We start from the raw sequence: 27,923 nt of genomic DNA on the forward strand, positions 1-27,923 counted from the left end.
TCGTTCTGACAGGTTTACTGGCTCTGAAGTACAATTTCAATCCCGCGACCCTTTGTTGACTTCTTCCAACATCAACAGAGGCCAAGAGGTATAGTAATGGCCTCTGAAGTCAAACCACATAAAGAGAGTGACTGTGATTCCCCGGCCTGCCTCCTGAAACGATGTGAGGGTGCATCAGGTACATGCTGTGATAACAGCAGCACAGTCGCAGGAACAATGAAGCCGAGGCAGAGGTGCCTACACAGTTTTATCTAAGTGTCTTGTTTGTTAGGATGGAGCTGACACACCGTTCTCACAGTCAGGAACAATTAGCACCGAGAGGTCCTGAAAAGGAGGCAGAATTCATAAGGCGTCAGTTACGGGCGGAGGGAAGCCGCCATCTGCCGATGGGCACCAGAGCACTGATGGGCACCAGAGCACTGCGGCGCTGGAAGGGGAAAAGTGGGTTGGACGAGATCCAGGGGCCTCTTGCCCACGTTAAAACCGAGTAGCTCCTCTGCCTGCTGGCACCCGTGTGCAACACGTTCTGTGTCTCACCGTCTCACACCCAGGGAAGCAGCAACAACCAAGGCAGGAGCCCAAGGGAAGGAAGACCGTGCGGCGGAGGAAAGCACGGTCCTTCAGGCTTCCCACCCTCTCTCCCCTTCCCTCCATCCCTCAGCTGAGCCCCTTTCCCGCCAGGAGAGAAAGAGGGGGCACAGTCCCTCTGGTTCTTGGCTGCTTGTGGTCTTGGAGCCACTCCGTTTGGAAGAGAAAAGAGCAGTCAGGCAAAGAATAAAGGAAAAGTACTAACCCAGCACCTTTAGGCTAGAAATAGCTTCAACATTAAAAGCCACAACTACAATAAATGCATCAAACAGAGAAGGGCCTCCGTGGAGTGGAGGACGTCACACTAGGCAGGCGTGTCCCAATACTTGGCAATGTTAAGACCCCAGGAGCTGCTAGAGATAAGTCATCTCATTATAACCTACGAGCAGTCTGGTTTCTGGCCATGATTAAATAAGGCCTATACATGTTTGTCTAAGGTTTAGAATCTTAAACTAAAACCTTTATTTCAAAACAAAAACAGGCAGAGAAAAGGTCTGAGTAGAAGATGGAGGCTTTTCTTCCCTTCCTCCATGACTCAGATTGGATGGAGCGGAGAGGAAGAGGCAAGAGTAAGGAAGAACCTCAGACGAAGGCCGGGTGTGTAGTGATGTCCCCTGCAGATCCGGTTTATAATCTTTACTTCGTCACACACAACATCAAGGTGGGTTAGTTCCAGGGAGGTGCTCCGCTCCACCCTGACCAGCTCTCTTCCCCTCCATGCTCCCCAGTGAGGCAGAACCAAACAACACATTCCTCTACACTAAGCTTTAGACAGACGGCACCTGTCCTGTAACTGCCCTTGCTTCCTTGTGCTACTGGGAAAGGACAAAGAAAAACTGGGAAAGCAGTAAAACCCTCTGCAAGCCAGATGGTGCCTGTCCTCCCAGGACACTGTCAGTGGGACCTCTGCTGGGACTGGCCCTGCCCCAGTACATCAGAAGAAAGGCAGCGGGACAGGTGGGTCACCTGCACTGAGGTGGAAGGAGAAACCAAACAGTTTGGGTCACAAGTGGATTCTGGCACATTTTCAGATTAGGTTAAAAATGTCACGGTGTGCACAGGAAATAGACAAAGGAGTTTTTTGAGGGAGGTAACGCCCGTAGGCAGAACGGACGGACTGACCACTCTGGGGAGGAGCTCCCTGTGGTAGGGGGCAGGAGCTAGGGCGCCTCGAGGAAGGTGTTGGTTCGGAAGATAGAGGAGACAATCTTCCCAGTAGCGTTGATTGTGCCCTCGCTGTCTGAGCTGGACTCAGAGTCGCTGCTCCCAGAGTAGGCACCCAAGCCTGGGAGGATGCCGATGCAGACAGCAGCGGAAGGGCAGTGGATGGAGGGGCCGCTCAAGGAGGAGCTTCCAAGAGACACGCAGGACGGAGCCTCTGCAAAAAAAAAAGGACGGACAACAAGTTACTCATCACTCTTTTCCAAAATTGAGAGGCTCTTACCATGTGCCAGGCACTGTGCCGAAGCCTTGCCCCAGAAGCCACATAGATCCAACAACCCTGTTCAGGCTCGACTCGTCCTCCTGTCTCACAGATGAGGAAACATTGGGGGAAGTGCAGCTCCAAGAGGTGAAGTGATTCTCCAGGTAAAGAAGCAGGGCTGGGCCTTGAGTCAAGGCCTTTCTAACCCAGAACCTGACTACATTCTCCGTTCCCACCAGCTCTGAGACAGAACGAACCCCTTGCAGTGTTGTCTGTTGTGGTTTGATTCCCCATCCTCGCAGCAAGTGGGACTCATGTCTAATTTCGTTCCTTAATCACTCTTAGGGCAGAAACAGCCACGGGGAGATAAAGGGCTCCACATGCTCAACAGTAGGGGTGATGGCAGATTAACAGACGGTTGACACGCTGGCTAGCAGGGACACATGGTGAAGGCCACCAATCAGCCGCAGAATAACGCTCTTTATTAAGAAAAGCCACTTTTCCCTGATGAGAGAGAGAAAGATGAGCGATCTAGAAATGGGTTAGTAATGTGCCTTGCTGTCACATTTCTCTTTTACAGAAAGAGAAAACTGAAGCCAGTCAGGTAAGACATTAGGGCCACGCACCACTCTCACCAAGGATCTGGAGTTCTTTTCTTCCCAGGAAGCCCACAGTTACTCTGCCACTGCAGTGACAGCACGCACGTCTCAATCTAGGAGATGCAGAACTTGACGGCTGAAGAAGAGTTAGGAACTCTCCTCCATCCCCTCTTCCCTCGCATGTTTCCAGCCTGCTTTATCACCCTACCAACCTGCCATGTAGGGATCAGCCCTGTTGACGGAGAAGGAAGTCAAATGATTTGGCAAGCTTATAGACTACTTAGAATAGAAAATATTAAACTAAGTCTAAATCAAAGAGACTACCATACAACGATACCAGAGCTCACTGGAGAGGGAGAGCGGAGCTCATCTGTCACTGCCCTGTGCTGACAAACACAACTCCCTCTGGGCTTTGCCTTAGACCTTACATCAACACCTCACTTTCATAGACACCTCAAGTAGATGCAAAAAAGAGACTGGGTTCCAAGGATATAAAACCAGGGGTCACTGAAAAATACCCAAGAAGCCAAAAGAGCTGTCAAACAGCCAGTGCACAGAATTCAGGAGCTCAGTGCATCTGCTGATTTTTATGGGATGCTCTAATAAGGAGAAAAAAGGTGCTAAAGTTATGTAATGTTAAAGCACAGATATGTCAGTAACAGGAAAGCTGACAATGATCACGAAGACGGTTACCAGCAGGCAGAAGCAAATATGTGCAACAAATATCACAAAAGCTAGTGTCTTCAAGGTATAAGGAGTTCTGATCTGTTAAAAAAAAAAAAAAAATCAACAACTGAATAGAAAAGCAGACTGAAGATATGAACAGTTCACAGAAAAAGAAACAGATGAATTTTAAACCTAGGAAGATAAACAGTATATTAGGCAGGAATGTGCAAGGAAGGGGTAACTTCAATGTTGCTGAGGGAATATAGGAAATTTGGCAATGGCCTTCAAATTCAAAAGATGTTCATAAGAGAAGACTCACTGCAGCACTGTTCACAGTAGCAAAAGGCTGCGAAAATTGTCCATTAATGGGTGACTGGCTAAGTAATGGACTTCTAGTCAGCAGCTAAGAATAAAGCATGTCAGGCTGGGGTGCAGGTTACTGGAAAAGTGAGGACATGGATTCATCTCCAGCACTGCAAAAACAACCACAGTAACAAGAATAAAGCATCTCTGTATTGGAATTAAAAAATCTCCAAGACACTGTGAAAAATGAAAAGAGCCAACAGGAAGAACAGTGTGTAAAAGTTACAATTTGGAGGGTGGGGGAACAGGGATGCCCGTGCAAATGTATGATAGTATCCGAAAAAATACATTTAAAAAATGGTAGCTGTGGCTGCTCAGGGGAAAGAAACCAATGGCTGGGGGAAGAGGGAAGACTGACTTTTCACTCCACACTCTTATCCCTTTTGAGCTTTTTATTATGTGCATATATTACTGATTCAAATAATTTTTTAAAAAGGCAAGTGCAAAATTCAAAAAGTATCTTAAGCCACTTAAATCAGGGAGATAAAGTTCCACTCATCACTGTAACCTCAAGATCATTGAAATTAAAGATAAGAAAACTGCAGAAGAATGCATAGTCCAAATGACAAGATGGGCTGCTTGTCTGAATTCTCACTCACTGTAACCCCTGGACGGCAAGGGCTCACTCTTCACTATTCCTTCCCCGGGACGCACAGCATAGGTCTGGCACAGAATAGGCCAGAACGTCTACTGTGTGAGAATGCAAACATGAAAGAAAAGAAATGTAGAGTTCCACTGCAAGTGATGAATCTGGGGGCGGGTAGGCAGGAGTAGTAAAAATTGGATGCTCTTTTAAAAATTGAGACATGACATCAAGCTATATCATTCTTGTTACTTGAACGTTCATTACCATTATCATATATCACATACAGAATACATACTTTCAGTATTCTGGCAGAAATATTTGGTTGTTTAAAAAATATATACCTTATTAGGGTATGTGAGTCAATTACTTTTTTATCAAGTGTGAACTTAATTTAAGGGGCTGATAAAAAAAAAAAAAGGCTCAAGTTCAGAATATCTAGAGAAGACAAGAGCTGGCCTAAGGGAATAATGGAAGCCAGCTGTAAAATACGACCAAGGAATCTGGACCACTGTGGGATCAGAAGAGTTTAAGTGAAAAGACCCAAACCTCCAATTATCTAGGAGGTTTCAAGAAAGAAAAAAAGACTGCAATGCAACTCTGACAAATTTCATTCCAAAAGCAGCTAGCAGTCCGAAGAGAACAAAATGGTGCCCTCTGATCTCACCCATTTGGTGAAGTTTCCTGCCAACTTCTGTATTTGCTGGACCACATTGTCATACCAAATTATTACAGAAAATTACTAACAGAGAATGTTCTTGGGATGCGGGCAGATGCGTGACTTGGGAGTAGATGGAGCCAACTTTGCATTCACTGGCTCTGCTCAGGCCAAGTCCAGAGTCTTCAGTGGGGAAACTGAATCTCTCTGGGTCCCAGTTATCTTTTGAGGGACAAAGAGGCAAATCCTTCTCCTGCTGAGGACAAGACTCTGAAGCAAGTTTCAGGGGGCATTCTTCTCACGGGGCCTTAACTCCTTCTAGCTAAGGAGGATACTTCTTGCCTAACTTCTGCTGTGAGGATGTGGGGGCTGGAAGAAGGTATTTAGAAAGACAAAAAAGATGGCTCTGAAAAAAGTACCTAACAGAGTTCAAAGAAGCCACAGTTTTCCCTTCCAGTGACTCATTCAAACAGGGAGGGAAACAACAGAGACAGGGCAAGTGGTCTACTAGCTGAAATGTATTTAAGATTCCCATTTAGAGTGTGTGTGTGTGTGTATCACAATCAAGTATATGTGTATCCTCGAAATTTTCAGGATTGGCTTCAGGACCCCCTGCCCTGGTAAAAAGTGGTACAGTATCTGCATACAACCTGTGTACATACTTCCATATACTTTAATCATCTCTCCATTACTCATAATACCTAATACAATGTAAATGCTACATACATAGTTGTTATAATGACTGTTTAGGGAATAATAAGAAAAAACCTAAACAGCTTCAGTACAGAGTTAATTTTTTCCTTCAATTGTTTTCAATCCATGATTGATTAAATCCATAGACGTGGAACCTGTAGATACAAGGGCCAACTATATATATACATTTATCCTATTAAAGCAGTCATGTAAGTTCCTATGTATTAAAAAGATGTCAGTGAACAGGAATTCCTACATTGTAGATGAAAGTGTAAACTGGGATAAATATTCTGAGTGACAATTTGACACTATTTCTCCATATACAAATGCATATAGTCTCTCTGACCCAACAATTACTTTTAAGTATTTAATCTGAATATATTCACACAAATGAAAAAATCATGCATGACAGGGTTATTATTAAAACACCAGAATAGGAAGAATAGAAACAATATTTATGAATAAAAAATAAGATAAATATTCCCTGGTATAAGAGTATAAAGGAATACTAAAATGTAATGAAGAAGTTCTTTATATGCAGATATGCAAAAATTCCTAAGGTAAACCAATGAATTAAGCAATAAACACAAGAGTAAGTTAAAGTAAAATAAAACTTATACAATGATCAGAAGCATGAAAACAATATTTGATATATTCTTGCCAAAGAATCAATGTGAATTTATCGAGCTTCTAGGTCTAATTACCACTTTACAGGAAACACAGAATAGAAGACCTCACAGCGGGCTGAGGTTCAGGGGTAAAGTGCTTGCCTCATACGTGTGAGGCACTGGGTTCAATCCTCAGCACCACATAAAAATAAATAAAGATACTGTGTGTTCATCTACAACTAAATAAACATTTAAAAAAAAAAAAAAAAGACATCACAGGGATACAATTAGCAAAATCTAGAGTATGGAAAACCCCACAGGACAAACCCAGTTTCTTCACACACAAAACAAAAATTAAAGAAAACCACCAAAAAATATTTTTAAAGAAGGGACCAACCAATTAAATTTGTATTAAAGGACATATTAGCCTATTGTTAAGATATCATAAGACAGTGATATTTCCAAATTATTCTACAGATTCCAATCTCTCTCTATAAAAATCTCAGCTCCTTTTATTTCCCCCAGAAACTGACAAGCTGATCCCAAAATTCAGATGGAAATGGATGAGAATCTGAATAGCCAAAACAATCTTGACACGTCCCAATTTCAAAACCTACTAGAAAGTCAGAGTGACCAAAAATGTGTGGCAGTGGCATAAGGACAGCCATAAAGATTAACCAAAAGAAAATTGAACATAGTAATAAACCCATACATTTATGTTCAATTGGTTTTCAACAAGGACATCTTGACAGTGCACTGGAGGAAAGAAGAATCTTTTCAACAAATGGTGCTGGGACAAATAGATATCACCAGAGAATGAAACTGGATCTCTATATCATGCCATGTACAAAAAGTAACTCAAAGGGTATCAAAGACTGGCCAAGCACAAGGGTGCATGCCTATGATCCCAATGTCTCAGGAGGCTGAGGCAGAAGGGTTTGAAAGTTTAAGGCCAGCCTCAGCAACTTAAGAGGCCCTGTCTCAAAAAGTAAAAAGGACTTTGGAAAAGTAACTTTTACATTTAAAAGTAAACTTAGCAGCTCCTTAAAAAGTTAAACACAGAATTACCAAATGACCCAGCAATTCTACTTGTAGGTATATACCCAAGAGATTGAAAAGCTGTTTTACACAAAAAGTTGTACATGAATATTCACAGCATCATGATTCAAATTAGCCAAAAAGTGGAAACAACCCAAATGCTAATCAACTAATGAATGGACAAAATGTTGTATTATGCAACGGATATCATCAGCCATTAGCAAAAAGTACTCATTCATGCTACAACATGGACGAACTTCAAAAACATCATATTAACTAAAAAGAAGCCAGACATAAAAGGTCACATATTGCTTGATTCCATTTATAAGAAATGGTCCCAAATCCACAGAGACGAAAAGTAGACTAGTGGCTGCTAGTGATTAAGAGGAAGAGGGAACAGGGAGTAACTGCTAATGGAATAGGGTTTCTTGAGTGTTGAAAATGTTTTGAAATTAGATAGAGGTGATGGCTGTATGGCGTTGTGAACATACTAAAACCCACTGAATTGTATTCTTTGAAAGGGTGAATTTTATGATATGTGAATTATATTTCAATATTTTTTAAAGGTTTATGATATTTGGTCCTTGTTTGCATCCTGGTTTTTTAAAAAATAACTACCAAAAAATGTTTAGGTAATTTAGGAAAATGAGTAGTAGCAGTAGTAGTAGTAATAATAATAATAATAGATATAAGGGAATTATTGTGATATATTCATAGTATTACAATTTATTAAAATGAAACAAAGAACTTTTGAGAAATACATATTGAAGAATATATTCATATTGAAGAATATTGAACTTTTCAGAAATAAATATTGAAGAATACAATTAAAGAATTATAAATGAAATTATATGATGTCTAGGACTTGTCACAAAATATTACGCTTGGGAGGTATAAATGAAGACAGAATACACGTTAAAACTTGTTAGAGGACGGAGGAGAAGCTCAGCGGTGGAGCAGTTCCCTAGCATGTGCAAGACCTGGGATTTCACCCCCATACTGCAAAAGTAAGTTTTTTAAAAAATTGTTGAAATTAGGTGATAGGGATCAATACACTATTATATTGAGTCTGTTTCAAATTATCTATAATACAGTATTTTTAAAAATACATATTTATAATTGCTTGTATATAAACAGAATAGTTTTGGATGGATACAGAAGAAAAATATAACACTATTTCCCTGTGGAAAGGAGAGCTGAACTGAAGGGAATATGGATAGAAGGGAGCCTCTACATTAAAGTTTTTTTGTTTTTTTTTTTTTTGGTTTGTTTGTTTGTTACTAAGGACTGAACCTAAGGACACTCAATCACTGAACCACATTCTCAGCACACACACACACCCTTTTTTTTTTTTTAAATTTTGAGACAGGGTCTTACTAAGTTACTTAGGGCTTCATCAAGTCGCTGAGACTGGCTTTGAACTTGTGATCCTTCTGCCTCAGCCTCCAAAACAACTGGGATTACAGATGTACACCACCATGTCCAGCCATTAAAGGTCTTTTTAAAAGTAGGTTCTAGAGCAAAAGAGTACTAACAGCAACAACCTGCTATCACTGGTACTCTGCAGAAACATTTTTAAAAGCATTCATTATTTTTCTGAGAAAGAAATAAACATAAGCCCTGTTTTATAGATAGATGTTCAGAATCTCAATCCCATAGGGAGTCAGGTGAAACTGAAAACAGAATCTTGAATTTCTCATCCCAAATCCAGCCCCCAGAAACATTCCCCTTCCCTACAACTTTGTGACAACTTAAAACAGAGGCAGAGTCATTGCATAAAAGTAACCACCCAAAGAAAGCATACTTCTGGAGACTGTATTAAGCACTTAGCTTCAATCCAATATAACAATCAGAGAGAGCCAGGCATTCTACCTCCTACTGGTAGCAAGGCAGGTGAAATCAAGAAACTTGACATTTTGAGGGAGACAGAGAAAAACCTCTTGTGAGCAGAGGTCATCTGACCAGGGCTTTGTAAGCACTCCTTAGAGAGCACAACTGTCATTTATCAGTTCCACTGGTTTCTAACATATTACTTCTGCAGGGCAGCTGACATACTCTTGGGTACAAATCCTGTTTGGTATAAAATAGTTGGCAAATTAAATCTAGTAGGCTTATTTGAAGAGAGTTAAATGTACTCATTTACAGATTCAGTGCATGCCAGCCTTTTACGGTACTTCATGTTTATTATGAGTAAAAGAAAGAAATGAAGGCTGCCACTCACCTTGATTCTTGTCATCTGGGTCAGGGTCTGGTTTCAGTCTTTTCACACTGTTGCCACTCTCTGCGCTGTAACAAAAACCATGGTGATTTGAGCTATGTCCAATCTTGGGGATAAAAGCTTAGGAAATCAGCAGCTCTAGAAACCATTTATATGGATCTTACGCAGCCTCAAGGAGCTGGGATGATCTGAAATGAAAAGCCTTCATTTCAGGTTCTTAATCTCCTTCCAATTATAAAACTCGTTATAAAAGACAACTTAAACTCCTGATAAAATCCAAGAGGTGAAGTATTTAAATTTCTGATTTTTTTTGTTATCTTTATCATTCAGTTCAATTAGAACCACAGATGAAATTCAAGAATATGTGGACAGGTTCACAAATGACAAAAATTTACTTAAGTTAGCAAAGATTAAAGAAAATATCTTCAATAACATGCTACAGATTCTGAGAGTCACCCAAAAGACTGTCGCTAAAAGAATGTCTAGAGTGTACTTCTTAACAAAGAAAAAAATTATCCCAAAAGGAAGGCCTTAATCCATCCCAAAAGGAAGGGATGGTGAACAAGAAGGTGGTAAATACAAATATAAGTCTAAACAAGTGTTATTAAAACAAACAAACATGTAATTTGTGGCATTAAACACAACCATACTGAAGACCCAGACAACAGTAGCACATAAAGTAGGAAGAGTGGGACTGTAACTACAGAGTCTAAGGTCCACATATTTTTTGCAGGGAAGTGAGATAGCTATTTACTTTAGGTTTTGCTAAGTATGCCTGGTAAATTTCAAGCTTATTTCTATTAGGGTACATAAATCCAAACTAGTAGAAAGAAAAATAATGATTTGCAATTTTAAGATTTCTCAGTCATGTTTTTCCAGAACAAGAATATAAGAAAAATTATAAATAAACAGACAATGTTAAGACGGTAGAAATGATATAAAAAATATTGATTAAAATAAATAAACTAAATCTACTTAGAAACTTCAGGAGTATGGCAAGTTCAAGGCCAGGCTTAGCAATTTAGCGAGAACTTGTCTAAAAGGCCAAGATGTGGCTCAGTGGGAGACAGGGCACCACTGCCACTGGGTTAAATCTCCAGCACCAGAAAAATTAAAAAATAAAATAAACAAATAAAAGCAGAGACACAACTAGAAACTTAACAAAAGAAAAAGAAAATCAAACAATACTTAGAAAGACTAAAAAGTAAAAGAATGGAGCCAGGTGTGAGGGGGCGTGCCTGCAATCCCAGCTACTTAGGGAGGCTGAAGCAGGAAGACTGTAAGTTTGAGGCCAGTTATTTAGCAAGACCCCGTCTCAAAATAAAAACAAAAAGGGATGAGGATGCAGCTCAGTGGTAGAACAACCTTGGGTTCGATCCCCAGCCCCTCAAAAAAAAGTAAAAGAACGGAAAAAGGGGTACCAAGTAAAACACTAACATTAGGAAAACAGACTTACCCAAAAGCACTGACTACTCTAAGGAGTTTAAAAGTATGTACTCAACAGAGCTATGGAGGAAATCAAGAAATCACTATGAAAGCAGGCTAGGCATACAGCACAGTGACAGAGGGCTTGCCTAGCACGCCGGGAGCCCTGGGCTTGATCTCCAGCCTTGCAAAATACACACACACACACACACACACGTGTGTGTATGCAGTTAAATTAGCTCACTACAGAAATTCAAAAATAATTCTAAATTATTCCTAAGTCAAAGTTTAAAATACAAGAAGAAAATATACAACTTGCGTTCAATGAAAGCTGAGGAAAATTTATAACTTTGGAAGCCTCTGAGAAGAAAGGCTTCACATGAACATGCTAGTTAACTGACAGCTATTTATATCAATAAATAAAATAAACTTGGAGAAAAGATTTGGGAGAAGTCTTTGAGAAAAAACTTGGAGAAGGTATGAAATGGATACTTGTTTCGTTTTTATGCTTTTATACATAGACTACTGAACCTTACTGAACCAGAATTCATGAAGCCTGGGAATACACATTATTAACAGACTCTTAGGTCACTCTAATTACCCAGGGCAGGGGAGGTTAGGAACTCCTGCCTCCAAAAGGCTAATTCATTGCTTTGCTCTGCAAAGCAACATTAAATAATGTATTTTCAAAACCTAAGAGGGGTTTTATTCAGGTCACTAAATAAGCTAACAGAGCCCTTTCTAAAGGAGATCTAAAGACTAAGTAAGGGAGATAGTTACAACAGCCATTCTGCACCAGCAAAAGCACTGGCCAAGAGGTAACTAAATGCCCATCTGGAGAGTCCTTCCTTGGCACAGTCCAGGAAGAATGACCCAGGTCCAAATCCTGAGAAACACTGGACCTTGTGTAAAAGCTTGAGCATAGAATAACCCATGAATTGTTAGCCCTTTGAAGCTACTGATATCCCCTCTCCTCAGCTGCTGTACCGTGATGACATTTTACAAGTAGGCAAAGCTCCTAGGAACATCTGCAGCAGATGGATGATGTGCCAAACCACAAGAATGCATCAATACACTCCCTTCAAAACGTGTGGCTGGTTGCCAATATACCATATTGATTTTCCTAATAGACTGCATTTAAACTAAACATCATTCTGCCCATGGTCTGGATGGTCAAATTGACACGACCCGATTCAATCACTATGGTGCCATTTCAGGATCTGGAAAGGGAAGAGCAAACTTGATGAAGAACCATCAAAATCTCTAGGTAGTGCTACCACTGCCATGTCAATCAAACCAAGCCAAAGCCAGCTCCATAACCCTGTCACAGCTGCTCTGTTTTTTCAATGCCTTTGCAGCAGCTGTTCCCTCTGCCTGGAAGGTTCTCTCCCTTATCTGCCTATCAAAGCCCTAGTGTCCTACCCTATCAGCATCTTTTTCGTGCCTCCTTAACTTCCTGCACGAGCCTGTGAGTCTGCGAGCCTGTGCACCACCAGGCAGCCTTGTGCACTTTCCTCCTTTGTTCCCGTGACCCTGTACACAATTCTTGCACGGAACTTGCTACTTCACTTGCCTAGAAACACAACAGCTCAAACACTGAACTGCTGTATTGATGTGTGACTTTGAACAAAAGTTCTCCAACCTCCCAATTTCTCCACCTTCTCATTGTAAAACAGAGATTATAATAATCTGTACTTCGTAGAAAATGTGAGAGAGATAAATGAAACCACACCCAGGAAGCACTTAACACAATGCCCGACACATGGAAGCTACTATTTTTTAGCTGAACAAATGATGAGAGATACAAGGGTCAGAGGACACAGAAAAACACCGAATCTGGAAGGAGACAGGGAGGCAAGCACACTGAGGGAACCTCACAAAGACATATGTTAGGTAATCTTTTGCTCTGATCCCATACAAGTGACATTTCAGATGACACGGCCAGAGGAAGATTCACACCATGGAAGTGCTGGCTGACCTCTTATGCTTCACAGCTCCTGCCAACAGTTTTGCCTGGGAGAACTTGTTCTTGGTTTCTATGGGTTTCACAGTCAATTTCTTCTCCACCTCCTTCTTGTTTTCTGCAGAAATTCCAACCTTGTTGAGATTGCTGTGAGTTACAGGTTAAGGGTCAAACTAAACAAAAGCCACAGGACTATGGTAATCAAAAGGAGGACAACAAATATAATCCACTGGCCCTTTGGCTGTATCATATCATCTTTGGCCTACTTATTAAAAAAAAAAAAAAAAAAAAAAAACCCAGCCCCTTACCTCTTTATTCTGCCTGTTACATCCAGCTGATTTAAACAGAAACGAAGGTGACCTCAAAGGGAGACAGTATATCAAGTCCAAAATAACACAGGCAAGCAACTTTTTCCTCTGACTTTCAATGACAATCTAAGCATATCCAGAGAACCCAGTATTATCAAAGACATGCTTGAGGAGAAAACAAGGATCTTAAGAAATATGAAGGAAACAGGGAGAAATTATGGTTTCCCTTAAAATATGTGCTTCTCCCTATCAAGGGTGAAACTGGATTTTGCAGATGTCTTTACGACTATCAGTGGCACTCAAACTTGGATCATGAAGGCTAACTCCCGCTCTACTGGTACAATGCAACATCAGAATTCCCTCAAAGCTCGTTAAACACGAAGACTCCCTCTTCTGTCTCCTGTCCCTGACTACTGAGTAAGGCTCTCAGAGGCCCAAGAATCGTTTTAACACTCTCTTAAGGTGATTTTAATAAGAAATCCTGTGCAAACATAACCCAAGCAACAAAACGCTATTTGTAAAAGCATAAGCAGAGTGCTTGTCACATCACTGTTTCATGCCCCATGTCAACCTCTCACTCTCAAGGTCTGTCACTTTCACTTGTTCTGCCAGCCCCTTGGCTCCCTTTTATTTTATTTTCTTTCTCACAACAGATTAGACAACAGAGTATTCTGCCACAGTATAAGTTCTTAAGATGTGGTAGTAACTTACTGAACAATAGTGACATCTAGTGCCCAAGAATCCAAGCAGCAGCCCAAAGAGGTGGGCAGAGGTACATAATCTAGATACAAAATCTAGGTTATTTATCTCTGTGTCCTTGAACTATAGAGAAAACTGGGTACCAGAAACGAGGAAATGCTCATTCTGATAATTCTTTAGGCACCAATTCTGTTCCTACAGCATTAATTAGCTTAAATATTTGTAGTATTAGATGGGCATTGTGTAAAATGCTCAGTACTATTCTCAAATTCATCAATAAAAACATAATATGCTAATGCTGAATGTTAATATTGTTTAAAAAATAGAAAGAAATGGAGATTTCAAAAAAACACTAGCCTGAAGCTTTTTTTTTGGTGGGGGGAGTGTACCAGAGATTGAATTCGGGGCATTCAACCACTGAGCCATATCCCTAGCCCTATTTTGTATTTTATTTAGAGACAGGGTCTCACTGAGTTGCTTAGCACCTTGCTTTTGCTGAGGCTGGCTTTGAACTCGCGATCCTCTTGCCTCAGCCTCCCGAGCAGCTGGGATTACAGGCATGCGCCACTATACCCAGCCCACCTGATGCATTTTTACCTGCAACTTCATCAATAAGGAACAGAAACTCTCAAAGAGAACTTTCAATATTAAATATTGAAAAAATAAAACAAAAATGGGAAAAAATACAACGAAACCATATATGCATTTATAATACCAGATCCCAGACAAAGAACAACATTTAACCTTTATTCTTTTAAAGTGAAGAAAAGTCCCACCCTTTTTTTGGCAGGGAGAGAGGTGGTAATCTTATTTTTGTTCCACAGCTAAAGCACAAGATTTTCCCTCCTTGAGTCCTTTTCCCTCAAAATGCTTTAAAAATAGACACATACCTCAAAAATATCAAGGAATTCTTTAGATGAAGAATTTCTTAAAACTGCGTAATTTTAAATACACATAATATTACTAACTACTAGTTTAACATCTAAAGTGCTGTTGTTTACATGGCACAAACCATAGTTTATTTGCATTCAGAAGTATCATGTTATGAGATGTATCATGTCAAAATATGCAAAGCCATGAGCCAGCTCCTAATCTAGAGCCTCAATAACCAAATGTCTAATTCTTCCACTCCTATCTCCACTCATCTCCGGCTGCTTGTATTCATGGGATCAGTACATTATACATCAGGGGTGAGGTCGGCTTTTTGTCAGTTTTTCTACACGGTCAGAACTTCCCAAGTTTCCAGCCAAATCCAACATCCCTCAGAGCCTCTGTAGTGTTGTTAAAACAATGTTAACAGGACAGAAAAGTTTCTGTTCTTTCCTTCCTTTTAATTGAAAACTGAAGGGCATTTCAGACAGCCCTACTCTCCAGAACGCTCCCTTGGGAGACACTTGCTGCCAACCTAAAACAAGATGTAATTCAAATGAGAAGTGCTAAATTAATGTATTTCCTTGAAGGAAAAAGCTTGGGTCTGAAGCAATGTACTACATGTATCTGCCCATTGCTACAAATATCAACACACAATACTATTTGGGGGTCATCAGGGTCAGGGTTGGGGAGTTCAAAAGAATTAGTCTCACTCCTACAGCTGAAACTGAGGAGTAACTTTCCGTCAATTCCTATCCTCAAGCTGCATCTGAATGTTACTAACAGACTAAAAATGGAAGCTAGGACTTTTGCAACCAGTTTATATCCAAACACAATCCCAGGGAATCTGCACAGTTTTCTCATAACTCAAAATGGAACCAACTGCACATTTCCTGCAAAAAAAAAAGACCAACTAGCACATCATTGTCAGAGGTGAAGCCTGTTCAAACACAGTAGTGAGGTTATTCAACACATTAGCTTGAAATATTCAAATAAATTTCCTCACAGGAAGAAAAAAGGTTAGGGTGGCCACATTAACATCTAAAGTCACTCATTAATTTATTCACATATTTCATAAGAATATACTACATGTCAGGCACTGGGAAAAGTAGTGGTCAAGTCTTTCTGTTATTGCTGCTAGTAGTAGTAGCAGTAGTGGCTTTGTGGTACTGGAGATTGACCCAGGGGGACTTTACCACTGAGCTATATTCGCAGCTCCTTTTTATTTTTTATTTTGAGACAGGGTCTCACTAAGTTACCAAGCCTGGCCTCGAACTTGCAATCCTCCTGCCTCAGCCTCCCAAATAACTGGGATTACAGGTGTGCACCACTTGCACCCAGCTTACGTCCTGGTGATTATGGAGCTTACTTTGCATTTCAGCAGTAAAAAGATAAAACAACCCAGTAAAAACAAACGACAATTTTCAGATAGTGACAAGTGCTGTTAAAAAAAAATGGTACCACAGAGCCTGGAGTGTATCTCAGAGGGCAAACATACGCTTAGTATGCATGAGGCTCTGGGTTCAATCCCCAGCACTGAAAAAAATAAAAAAAATAAAAAATTTTAACTCAAAAGCCAATTTTTCCCCTGCATGATGTTGACTGCATTGCCCTGTCTCAAGAGCCTAATTCCACAAGGCAGGAATATATACAGCTACCTCCTGGATTTATGCCTGTACTCAATACTAAAGAATGTGGACTTGTGATTACAGTTTTTTTAAACTCTTGCATGCAACAACACAGACCCTGCAGATCACTACCAGTCATTCAGGGCCCAGGAGTTCAAAGAACTGAAAGGGGAGTAGAGTTGCAAAATATTTTGAAGATCACCAAATATTTATGAGAATACTGACACTGTACAGATTTCCCTCCAAGTACAAAGGATATTCTGTATTCCTTCAATTCTTTCAGTTCTTCTTCTCTTCGTTGCTTTTCTATAAGTTCCTGCTGCCGAGAAACCTCATCAAGGAAGTTGGTCTCATCTTCATCTAAACCTCTTACCATGTTTTCTGAGGAAATAATTTAAAAGGAACACTAAGTAAGCTAAAGGGAAAATATAGACAAATAAGACTTTTTTTTTTCTTTTTTTTAATAAACTGCAGGTTCTTCAGGGGATTAGGAGAAAGAACTGTTAAACACCATGGCTTTTAGATAGATGATATGGCATAAAATCAAGGCATTTCTCCCATTACTAGATATTAGCATAGAATTTAAATGGGTATCTTGAGCTTTAAACAAAATGCTCAATGTGGTGTAGAAGGCAGAAGGCTGTCTCTTTTCTATCAAATGAGCATCTGGAGATGAGATAATCAAGACAATTCCACTGCTAGTTAGAAAGAATGTTACATGAGGCAAAAGCGATCAAAAAAGACCCTGTAGAGTCCCCTGGACGCTGTATTTTCTGAACCTTACTGAATTTGAACTGCTCCTCATACTCCTGCTGCTTCCTGTCTTTCTGCTCCTGTAGCCTTTCATACAGAGACCGAGGGTCATAAACCTCCTCTGGACACTCTGAAAGAAAGATGAGTAGATAGAGTGGGGGAGGGGGAGATACACACTTTAGAATTTTTTCATACTATTTTGGAATCACGAGGAATTTTTAATATAAAGCCAAGTCCTGCATGATCTGAAGGTGAGGATAACACAAAAATAGCACGAAGCCCACTGCTTCCCTTTGGATCTCGAAGAGGGGTCAAAGGTTCTCAAAGGCCAACTACCAACGTCAATAGGGCCCATGCCTGGGACAGTTACATGGCTGAGGGATCAGCCCACACCCTCCATAGCAGCGGTGTTCTCAGCTGCTCAGACTGTGGGTTCACCTATCCAGATGGAACAGACTAGCAGAATCTCCCAGAAGGCAGTGTGGGAGAGAAGAAAGACTGAGATGTGAGCGAGCACCCCAGTGTGCCAGGAGGCCTTACACAGTTCTCCCTCTGAGCCTGGGTTCCTCGACTCTAAAGCAAGGACAACTAATGCCTATGTGGCAGGTGCTATAAGGATTAAAGATCACTATGTAAATGTCCAACCACAGGCCTATGTACCTTCTGGATCTTCAGGTTTTCGAACTTTCTCCCATTCTTCTTGCCTCCTTTTGCGCCGTTCATCTAGTTCTGCCTCAGATACAAACCTCTTTTTGATGACAAGGTTACCATCATCCCCTCCATCCATACTGGAACAATCAGTCTACCAAAAAAGGGAGAGAGAAAGAACTGCAATTAAAATTTCAAAGACAATCTGGGTATGGGGTAAAGGTGGGAGTTCATAACCCACTTGAATCAAAGTGTGGAATATGATATGTCAAGAAATTTGTAATGTTTTGAACAACCCACAATAAAAAATTAAAAAAAAAAAAAAAAAAAAATTTCAAAGAGAAACAAGTGAGCTCTGTTTCATCCAGGAATAGATTAAAATGTTTTCTTCCTCAAATGGTTTAATTTATTAGGTCATTGATGAAAGAACAAAATTACATTTTCCCTAATTTATCAGGTTACCTACAGAGTCAGTGAAAGAACGTGGAATAATTCTCATTACCTGGCGTTTCACAGTAAATCTCAGTGTCCCTCTATTCTAAACAAACTGGTCTCCTGGACATCTCACCCTTTCCCCAGCTCTCATTCTCTTTTATTTCTATAATATTTCAAAAAAGTTTTTACCAATGAATTACAGTTATATATAATAGTGGGGTTTATTTTGTCATATTTATAAATGCATATAAAATAATTTGCTCCATTAGTCAGTAGTATTTTGCCCTTGCCTTCCCTTCTCTCCTCCCTCCCCAATTCCCATTTCCATAATATTTGACATTATTTCCTTCTTGAAATGCCTGTTCCAGGGACAGGTCCCTATCTTGATTCACCTGCTCTCGCTTCCAAGAAATTCAGATGAGAATCTCAGGTACCCAAAGAGCTTTAGTGATGGAGTCCAGGCTGTACAGCAGGGAAGTGATAGGCCTAGAGATACACAACCAGGAATGGAGAGTGAAACTAGAAAAACCCAGGTTTCCCACACACTTTCCAAGCTATCAAGCCAAATCCTCTTAACCACCCTCCCTCTAAACACCCTGTTTGTACACTTAGAATTCTATCTTCATTCCTTCTCTTTTCTCATTCACACAACAATCTTGACCATCTTATGCATGTCTTTATGCAGAAGATTTCCAATCTCCTATGTATCTTCCTCATCTACCTGGACCTTTCTTTAGAGAAGAGGAGAGAAGGAAATAAAGATAAAATAGTGTATATTATTCCTTTTAAACTAAGCCTCTTTCTGTTTTTGCTTGCTGGTTTCTTTCCTTTCAAAGAATTGTGGAATTAACCATCCTCTGACGTGTTATGTATTCTTCACATTACTCCCTAACAAAGAGGCACATACTCAACCCAATGTTCACTTAAAGATGACTGCTAATTAGAAAAACAATAAAGTTTACTAAAAGTAAGAAAGAAAGTCTGCTATCACAAAAGTAAAGCAGATAACTGAGTGTGATAGGCATTCCTGTAACCCCACCTACTCAGGAGGCTGATAGGCATTCCTGTAACCCCACCTACTCAGGAGGCTGAAGCAGGACGTAAATTCAAGGCCAGCCTCAGCACCTTAGTAAGACCCTGTCTCAAAATAAAAAAATAAAAAAGGCTGGGGATGTAGCTCAGTGGTAAAAAGCTCCTGGGTCTTTTTAGTACCCCCCCAAAATTAATTAAATGAAGTAATAGTATTTACTAAGTTCATACCACATACTACATACTTTGTATTTACATAAATGTTGACCCTATAAGAAATATTATCTCTTAACAAATGGAAAATAAGTTAGAGAAATTTTATCAGTTGTCTAAGGAAATAAAGATGGTAAATGGTAGAGCCAAAAATCAAATCCAAACCTGACATCAAAAATTCCTACTCTTAGATGGGCATGGTGACACACATCTGTAATCCCAGCAGATCAGGAAGCTGAGAAGACTATAAGCTCAAAGCCAGCCTCGGCATTTTTTTACCCTGTCTCAAAATGTCTCAAAATTAAAAAAAAAAAAAAAAATTATAAAGGGCTGGGGATGTGACTCACTGGTTAAGCACCCCTGGGTTCAATCCCTGGTACCAAAAAAAAAAATCATACCCTTACTCACTTTTACCATATTTCTCCCCCAAAACCACCACATTTGGTTGAAAACAAGAGCATGTCAATTTAAACTTTTTTTCTACATCAAATTCCAGTGCTGAGAATGTTCATGCAACATTCTTATTTAATAAAGCTAGAAATGAAGCAAACACACTCTAACATTCAGAACAAGAGAAATAGTAATCGTCTCGGCCTGAAAGCTACTATTTGAGGTTTAGTACAATATAACAACAAGAGAGAATTGTGAAAATTACTACAAAAAAACCTAAATCAACTGACAGAAGCTGTTGTTCCCACATGAGCATCACATCCTGGACACCTCTCACCACTACCACTCATCACCACATTTCAATCCAGAGGGTTATTACAAAAGCAGAACTGTTCAGTCTCTGTGCCACACCCCAAATTCCTCAAGGTCTGCAGAACCACCTCTTCTAAAAAACAAGCCAACAATTTATTAAATATTCCTAGCAGAGGAAATGCAAACTAGGTGGGGCTCTAATGGATGGGAGAGACATACTGGACTCTCAATTTCCCCCTTTCTTACTGTTATAGCTGTTTGCTGTAGCTCTCCTTTCTCACCCTGTATTAGCTCTGTTTTTTCCCCCTCACCTATGTCTTGGCAAATAATTCAGAGAAGACAGGTCCCTATAACTCTACCAAGCATCTGAATCCACCAGACATACCTAGAAGACGGGCACCTAATTCACGTTTCAAAACCTCAAGATGGACTACTGCACTCCCTTCCCAGGCAGCCAAGCCTTCTCTGACAGGCCTGACCTTCCTCCTTAAAGTAACTGAAATCTGTCTCCCTATGAACTCCAAGAATAGGTTCAATCCACTGGGACTACACAAGAAGGAGCCAAATCTTTTCCAAGATGACAACAGGACAGTTGTTTGACGCCAACTCCCTGTTCCTCCTAACTTGTTACTTTTCTGAGCCAAACATTCCTAGTTGCTTAACCTTACAAAGTAAAGAAAAGCAACTAAGGGCAGGGGTCATGGCTCAGTGGTAGAGCACTTGCCTACCATGTGTGAGGCACTGGGTTCGATTCTCAGCACCGCACATAAATAAGTAAATAAAATAAAGGTCCATCAACAGCCAAAAAAAATTTTTTTTAATTGTCTCAAAGTATTGAATTTACTTGAGCCAAGGTAGATGGTCACACTTAGCAGTGGTTTTCTGTGAGTTCAAAAGGGACAAGACTAAACCAATGCTTTATCTATCTTTCTTCAATGTGCATTTTCCTCCACAGCTCTTCACTTGCTGAAGCACTTCAACTGCTGCAGTTCCCTGCCTGCCTCCAACACCACCAGTGGCTCTCTGTATATTTAATTTTGATCATCTTTCAACATTAAGAAAGGTCTAAGATATGGACAGAAAATTTTAATAAACAAGTAGCCATAGTCCTGAGTATTCTGGATAATAATCAGGTCTTGCTAGGCACAGTGGTGCATGCCTGTAATCCCAACAACTTGGGAGGCTGAGGCAGGAGGATGGCAAGTTCAAAGCCAGCCTCAACAATTTAGCAACTTATTTTGAGATTCTGTCTCAAAGAATAAAAAGAACTGGGGATGTGGCTCCATGGCTAAGCATCCTTGGGTACCAAAAAAAAAAGAAGAAAGAAATATTCAGGTTTTTTCAGGATTCAAACCTTCATTGTCAATACTGCCAATAAGCAAGCTTAATTTTACACCCCTTTCAGTACATCCTGCTTGAATTCAACTAATCTATAGTCTCCTTATCAAGAGAAGGTACAGGTAATGATAAAGACTATGTACTTTGCTTGAAATTATGAGACTTGTGTTCAAAATTTGATTCTACCCCTTATTAGTATGATGGTGTGCAAGTCACTTACTCTTCTGAGCCCTGGTGTCTACACCCACAGACTACACTTAACAGCAAGGATCAAAACAGCACGACATAACATAAAGCTTTTGTCTGGGTAAATAACATAATTCATGTAAAACACTTAGCACAATATATAAAAGCTTTGAAAAGCTTCCCATTACTACAGATTTTGAACACAAGTCTCTTAATTTCAAGCAGAGGAGGAAGAGAAATACCATCTGCACTCAACTCAATACCATCTGCAGTAGGGGAAAAATAAATTAGTGACATATAACAAATATTACAAGTGGGGGAAGGGATTGCATAAAACAGAAATTAGGCCAGGCATCGTGGTGCATGCCTCAGGAGGCTAAGGCAGGGGAATTGCAAGTTCAAAGCCAGCCTCAGCAACTCAGCAAGGCCCTGAGCATCTTAGTGAAACCCTGTCTCAAAATAAAAAAAATAAAAAGGTCTGGGGATATAGCTCAGTTGGTAAAGCACCTCTGGGTTCAACACCCCCCCCAATAAAATAATTCCAACTGATTAAAAATACTTATACTGAGAAGTATTGCTGTACAGTGTATTTTTCTTTGAAGGGTTCAAGATCCATTGGCTGTTTATTCTGCAATAGTGAAGTGATAAGTGCCTCCAACTCACTGACCTCTTTCTGGAAGTAAACAGAAGAGCTGGGAAACTGTCTTGCCTTGACTTACTCCTACTGCTTAGCTAAATTTTTCACAAGTCTCTTCTTTTTCCCTTTTGTTTGCTAGAATAATTTAAAACATCAAAACAAACATCCCAGGATTATGGTAATCTATCAAGATCAATGCAGGCCAAGACAACAATCCCAGCTACTCAGGAGGCTGATAAAGGAAGATCAAGTTCAAGGCCAACCTGAGCAATTGAGCAAGACCCTGTCTAAAATATAAACTAAAAAAGGGCTGGGGATGTAGCTCAGTGTTAAAGCACTTGTCTACCATATTCGAAGCCCTGGGTTCCACTTGTGGGGGAGTATCAATGTAGGAATGCAGTGGATTTATGCTGGAATGCTCATTTGCTTTTACTGTGTTAAATTTTAGAGTAAATCTGGTCAACCTTCCTTTACTCAGGTAGCATTTTTAATTATGAAATTAAACATAACTTTGTTTTATTTTTGTGGTATTGAGGAGGTAACGCAGGGACTCATGCATGCTAGGCAGCACTCTCCCACTAAGCTACACCCCCACCCTAATATTATATTATTTTTAAAAGGATTAAGTTCTTCAAATAGAGGATTCATGGAAAATCAAAGCCATACCAAAATCCTTTTGTCCAAATTTAAAAGTTTCAAACTGGCACAAATAAAGTCCATGGTTTTCAAATTTGCCTGATAATCAAGAAAACAAAGTTCTTATATTTCAGGCCAAAGAAACTGTGGAATACTACACTACTGTATTTATGCTGGAGACTGGTATTTAATTTCCAAATTGGTGAGGTGAAATGGGCTCAGGGTCTTATCTAGCACACTCTGCAAGTTTTAAAATACAAAGCTTACATTGCTCCCCCCAAATAATTGCTATACCTGATTGAAAAATCATTCCACTTATCTAGTGCCATGATGCAATTTAATGAGATCTGATTTCCTAGGGAACTGAATTTTGTGATGGCAGACTACCTTCAGTGTTTACATCACTGGCCACCATAATCTTTTAACTCTAAAATTAGGTAGATTATACATGTAAAAATACACCAGAAGAAATCAGATTTCTATTATGATGTTCTAAGGCTTCACACAGGATAGCAAAAATAATAGTTCAATACATTCCCTTGTCAGTACATATATAGTTTACTGCTTTCCAATGTTTTTAACCCTGATGTTAAATCACCCTGTCCTTCAAAATTCAGGATGGCAACTAAGAGGAATTTGCCATCTAACTAACTTAACTATTACTATATTCCAAATAAAAAAGACTATTTTCTGACCAAAAGGCACTTCTACTAAGAAACTTTTTCAGAGGGGCTGGGGTTGTGACTCAGAGGTACAGCGCTTGCTTTGCATGTGCAAGGCACTGGGTTCGTTCCCCAGCACCATGTTAAAAAAGCTAAATAAACAAAAATAAAAGTATTGTGTCCATTTGCAACTAAAAATATTTTTAAAAATAAACAAATCGTCAAGACTTTGTTTAAAAAAAACTTCAGAGAATAACAATTCGTAACAGAAAACACTGTTAGTTTTGCTAGACAAAATAATTACTAGACAAAGTCAGTCTTCTAACACAGAATTTATTTAATATACTCCAGTACAAAGGAGATTATGTTTGAATGTCTTGGGATTCTCGGGATTAAACCCAGGGGTGCTTTACCACTCAGCTGCTTTCTCAGTCCTTTTTTTTCTTTTTTCCTTTTCTTAATTTGAGACAGGTTCTTGCTAAGTTGCTTAAGGCCTCCCTAAGCTGCTGAGGGCCTCAAATTTGAGATTGTCCTGCCTCAACTCCCAGAATCAGTTACAGGTATGCACCAAGCTCAGCTTTAATCTGTTTTAAATATTTATTATGAAGAGCAGTTTGTAGCCACATTCTAGGCATCTAAAAAAAAAAACATGTTCAATTAGCTAAAATTATGTTTATTTAGCTTTCCATAGCACAAGAATTTGATATGCACTATACATACTAAAGGAAATAGCACTGATTTAAATATTGGTTCCCTTAGCTGCTCCTTGGTTTCCCAATGTACATGTACCTCTCAGAATATAAATAACACTACCCTCACTATGCATGTTTCTTATGTTACTTATAGTTTTTACACATTGTGACTTGTAAATCCAACTACTTCATCTGGAGCTCACAGGGGGGGAAATAGCAGTTTTTCCAACTGGAAGGAAATCTGGCCATGTCAAAACTTTTTAGCACTGATATTTCTATGTCCAACATGATGCCTCCCTGAGATTTTCAAGGACCTTTTCTGTGCAAGGCACAATGCTAGGTACTGAATAGACACTTAACTTTTTAGTGAGAGAACTTGCATTCAGTAAGAGATAAGGTTGGCATATGAGTAATTTAAAGAAAAGTAGAACACAGTTAAATGCTAAGAACAGAAGTCAAGCACTCAAGAGTTAAGAAAAGGAATAGAATAAGCCATCAAAGAAGCTTATTTTTTTTGTGTTTGTTTTGGTAGTATGGGGGAATTGAACTCAGGGGTGTGCACTTTACCACTGAGTTACACCCTGAGACTTCATTTTTGTTTTGAGACAGTATCTAAGTTGCCCAGGATGGCCTTGAACTTGCAATCCTGCTTCAGCCTCCTAAGTAGCTGGTATTACAGGCACGTACCACCATGCCCCACAAGGAAGCTTAACAGCTGTGGCACTAACGTTGAGGAAGTTTAAGGAAGAAAAGTCGTCTTTCACTTAGGATTGCAAGAATCACAAATTATACAATCCAAAAATCACAATGAAGGGGATCCTGATTTCTAGAAAAAGTAGGCTAGGTAATTAAGACCAATCCTCCACTACTATATTAAAAAAGATCTATATATTTTTTTCTTTTGTCTGTTTCACTATTTTTTTTTTTTTTTGAATGCTGGTATTGAACCCAGACCTTCCACATGCTAGGCAAGTGCTGCACCACTGAGTTACATCCCCAACCCTAAAGTTGAAAAGTTCTTTAAAAATAATTCTGAAATAGAAAAGCTAACAAGATAGTAAATAATCTAAATAAAATCTAGGAGGATGTTAAAAATCATAAATTAAGTCTAATATTCACAGTGGATTTCATCCTGATGATTTATCTGACCTGAAAGCCACAGTTTCAATGCCAGCATGTAGCAGAATGTGGAATCTGATAACCACCTCCTTCTCCATCTTAATCTGGTACCCCAAAGAACTATACCCTCAAGATAAAGGTAAACTGGGAAGTAAAAAGCAAGAATGGACAGCACAAACAGACCCAAAGGGAATTCACACTGTGAAATTAATCATCAACTATAAAACACTATGCTTACTATCTTTAAAGAAATAAAAATCAAACCTCAAAATCAGTAGTAGGGAATAAGAAACAGTACAACAGTGGCAAACTCAAATTTCTTGGTTCAGGAACTAAAAAATTCAAGAATAGACACATGTCTAGCATGAGCAAGGCTCAGATTTGATCCCCAGCACTGCTAATAAAGAAACAAATATTAAAAATGCAATAACTGGATTTAACATTTCAGTGGATGAGTATCATAACAGACTGGAAATAAGAGAATTAATGAAGAGATTATCCAGAATGTAGTAGAAAAACAGAAAGGGACATATAAAATAGAAAAGTCTGTTACAGTAAACAATAAACAATGGGACAGAGCAATTTGTGAATATAAAATGGATGAGGATTTTATATAACTAATGAAAGACACTAATCCACAGAGTCAAAAAAGTCTAATAAATACTAGACTAACTGAACAAAAACAAATCATAGACACATCAGTGAAAATACAAAAAAAATCAAAGACAAAGATGAAACAATCCTAAAAACTAATCATATTTAAGAAAGAAGACAAATGTTGTGCCAGGCAGAGACAGATAACTGTTGAGAGTAAACATACTGAAAAAGTTAAATTTAGCTTCCACAAAGGCATATGACACCATGATTGAGCCTATGGCCAAACTACACACTTAAATTACTTCGTTTATCAGATACGTGGTTTTTCAATTTAAGAAGCAGCAGCCTGACCCTAACCAAACATCAAGATTTGCAGAAGGTAAGCCTGGTGCACACCTGTAATCCCAGCTACTCAGAAGGCTGAGGTAGGAGGATCCAATTTTGAGGCCAGCCTCAGCAACTTAGTGAAGCCCTAGGCAACCTTAGTGAGACCCTGTCTCAAAATAAAAAATAAGAAGGGCTGGGGTTGTGGCATAGTAGTAAAGTGCCCTTGTGTTCAATCCTCAGAAATCCCGCCCGAAAACTTTCTTGGAAGGTAAAAGTGAAGACTGATAAACAAGTACATGGTCTTGACATAATTTTTTCTTTCTTAAAAACCTTAAGAATTTCCCCATACGGTAAAGGCATTAAGACTTCAGTAAAGAAAAAAACTGGGGCAGCCTTTACTTTCAGACATTCACAAACTGTTCACAGCTCATCTTGGGCTCTATTTGGAATATATAAAAGCTGCCTTTATCTCAGCTCAATTTCTTGTATCAGAAGGAGTCTACACACGGATTTCTTTCAAACGTTTCAGCAGCAGTGCTCTCCAAACCACTTTATGGTGTCCCTGCGGACACACCAATATCAGCCAAATAACTTAAGAATAGACAAATCCTATCTCATAGCTGATACAAAAGAGGTCATTAAGAATCTGACCACCAGGCTGAATTTGGCTTCCTAGGTCCCATTTAAGACCTTTTCCGCCAGACTATTTGCGGGTAAGGGTCTGAGAATATGCATTTTTAAGTTAAGGGCCACAGATCTTATTTTCCCCGCGGCTATGAACGAACAGGTATCCCCTTTCTCCGGGGTGGGCGGGATTCCCAAGGGCCAACAACTCTCAAACGCCAAGTCTCAACTCTCGATCTTTCAGTTACATGAAAATGCACTTGGCACAGCAAATGAACATAATAAATGTGTTTCCCATGCTGCACTTATCCCATTTCCAACAGGAGTTCCCTGTCGCCTGAGCAGCCTGGAGCTGTTTCAAGACCTCTGGGACACAGCCGGCCCAGGCCAGTAGAAAAGTGGAGAGAGCCGACAAGAGACGCTCAGGGAACCTCCCCCGACCCCCAGCTGCCTTCCCACAGGCTCCCTCCGCTCCATTGCAGGCTGGGCCCCGCGAGCTCGAAGCCCCGGCCACTCAAGACACCCTGCGAGTACGCGGACCGAGAACAGGCCTGGCACTACCCCTAACACTAGGCGCAGCTCACCATCTCCTCGGCGAATAGGTCCAGGTTTCGCCGCCTGGCCAGGACCCAGGCCGCACTCACCTACCAGCGCGCGGGAGGCGAGACTCCCTCCCCTCGGTGGCGCCCACCCCAAACCGCCACCTCAAAGGTCGCTCACACTTAAAAAAAAAAAAAAGAAGAAGAAGAAGAAGAACAAGAACAAGAAAAAAAAAGAGAGAGAGAGAATAAAGAAAGAAAATAGCCTTTGCTTTTGTATTCCTTTTGACCCTTCAGGGCTTCCTGTTCCTCACCGCCACAACAAAGCTCCGCCCCACTTCCGGCGGCTTAACCCAATCAACAGCTCTCTTCCTTCCTAAGAGCACGGTGGAAATCCGGTGCCCCAAAAGCGAGCCGGAGAGACTTGATTGGACTAGTCACTCCTCAGCAAGGGGA

The 27,923-nt window shown here is 40.0% G+C and overlaps 1 protein-coding gene across 6 annotated transcripts; it reads right to left on the reverse strand.

Annotated features, from left to right (window-relative positions):
- Positions 1–27,846, reverse strand: Psme3ip1 (proteasome activator subunit 3 interacting protein 1). Of its 6 annotated transcripts, none has more exons than XM_071605095.1 (8): positions 27,513–27,775; positions 17,744–17,885; positions 17,115–17,213; positions 16,589–16,711; positions 12,841–12,973; positions 9,441–9,505; positions 1,711–1,966; positions 1–324 (listed from the first exon to the last, which is right to left on the reverse strand). In XM_071605095.1, the coding sequence occupies exons 1-7, from the start codon at positions 27,513–27,515 to the stop codon at positions 1,749–1,751; spliced, it is 783 nt and encodes a 260-aa protein (XP_071461196.1). In that variant the 5' UTR covers positions 27,516–27,775; the 3' UTR covers positions 1–324; positions 1,711–1,748. The 6 variants fall into 6 exon arrangements, with proteins under 6 accessions (XP_071461196.1, XP_071461197.1, XP_071461198.1 ...); XM_071605096.1 differs by adding an exon at positions 18,559–18,652 and having other exon boundaries at positions 1–1,966; XM_071605097.1 differs by lacking the exon at positions 27,513–27,775 and adding an exon at positions 27,782–27,846 and having other exon boundaries at positions 1–1,966.
- Positions 27,847–27,923: the final 77 nt, after the last annotated feature.

Source organism: Marmota flaviventris, chromosome 18 (assembly GCF_047511675.1).
Source record: "Marmota flaviventris isolate mMarFla1 chromosome 18, mMarFla1.hap1, whole genome shotgun sequence".
In the NCBI taxonomy this organism is placed as follows: Eukaryota; Metazoa; Chordata; class Mammalia; order Rodentia; family Sciuridae; genus Marmota; species Marmota flaviventris.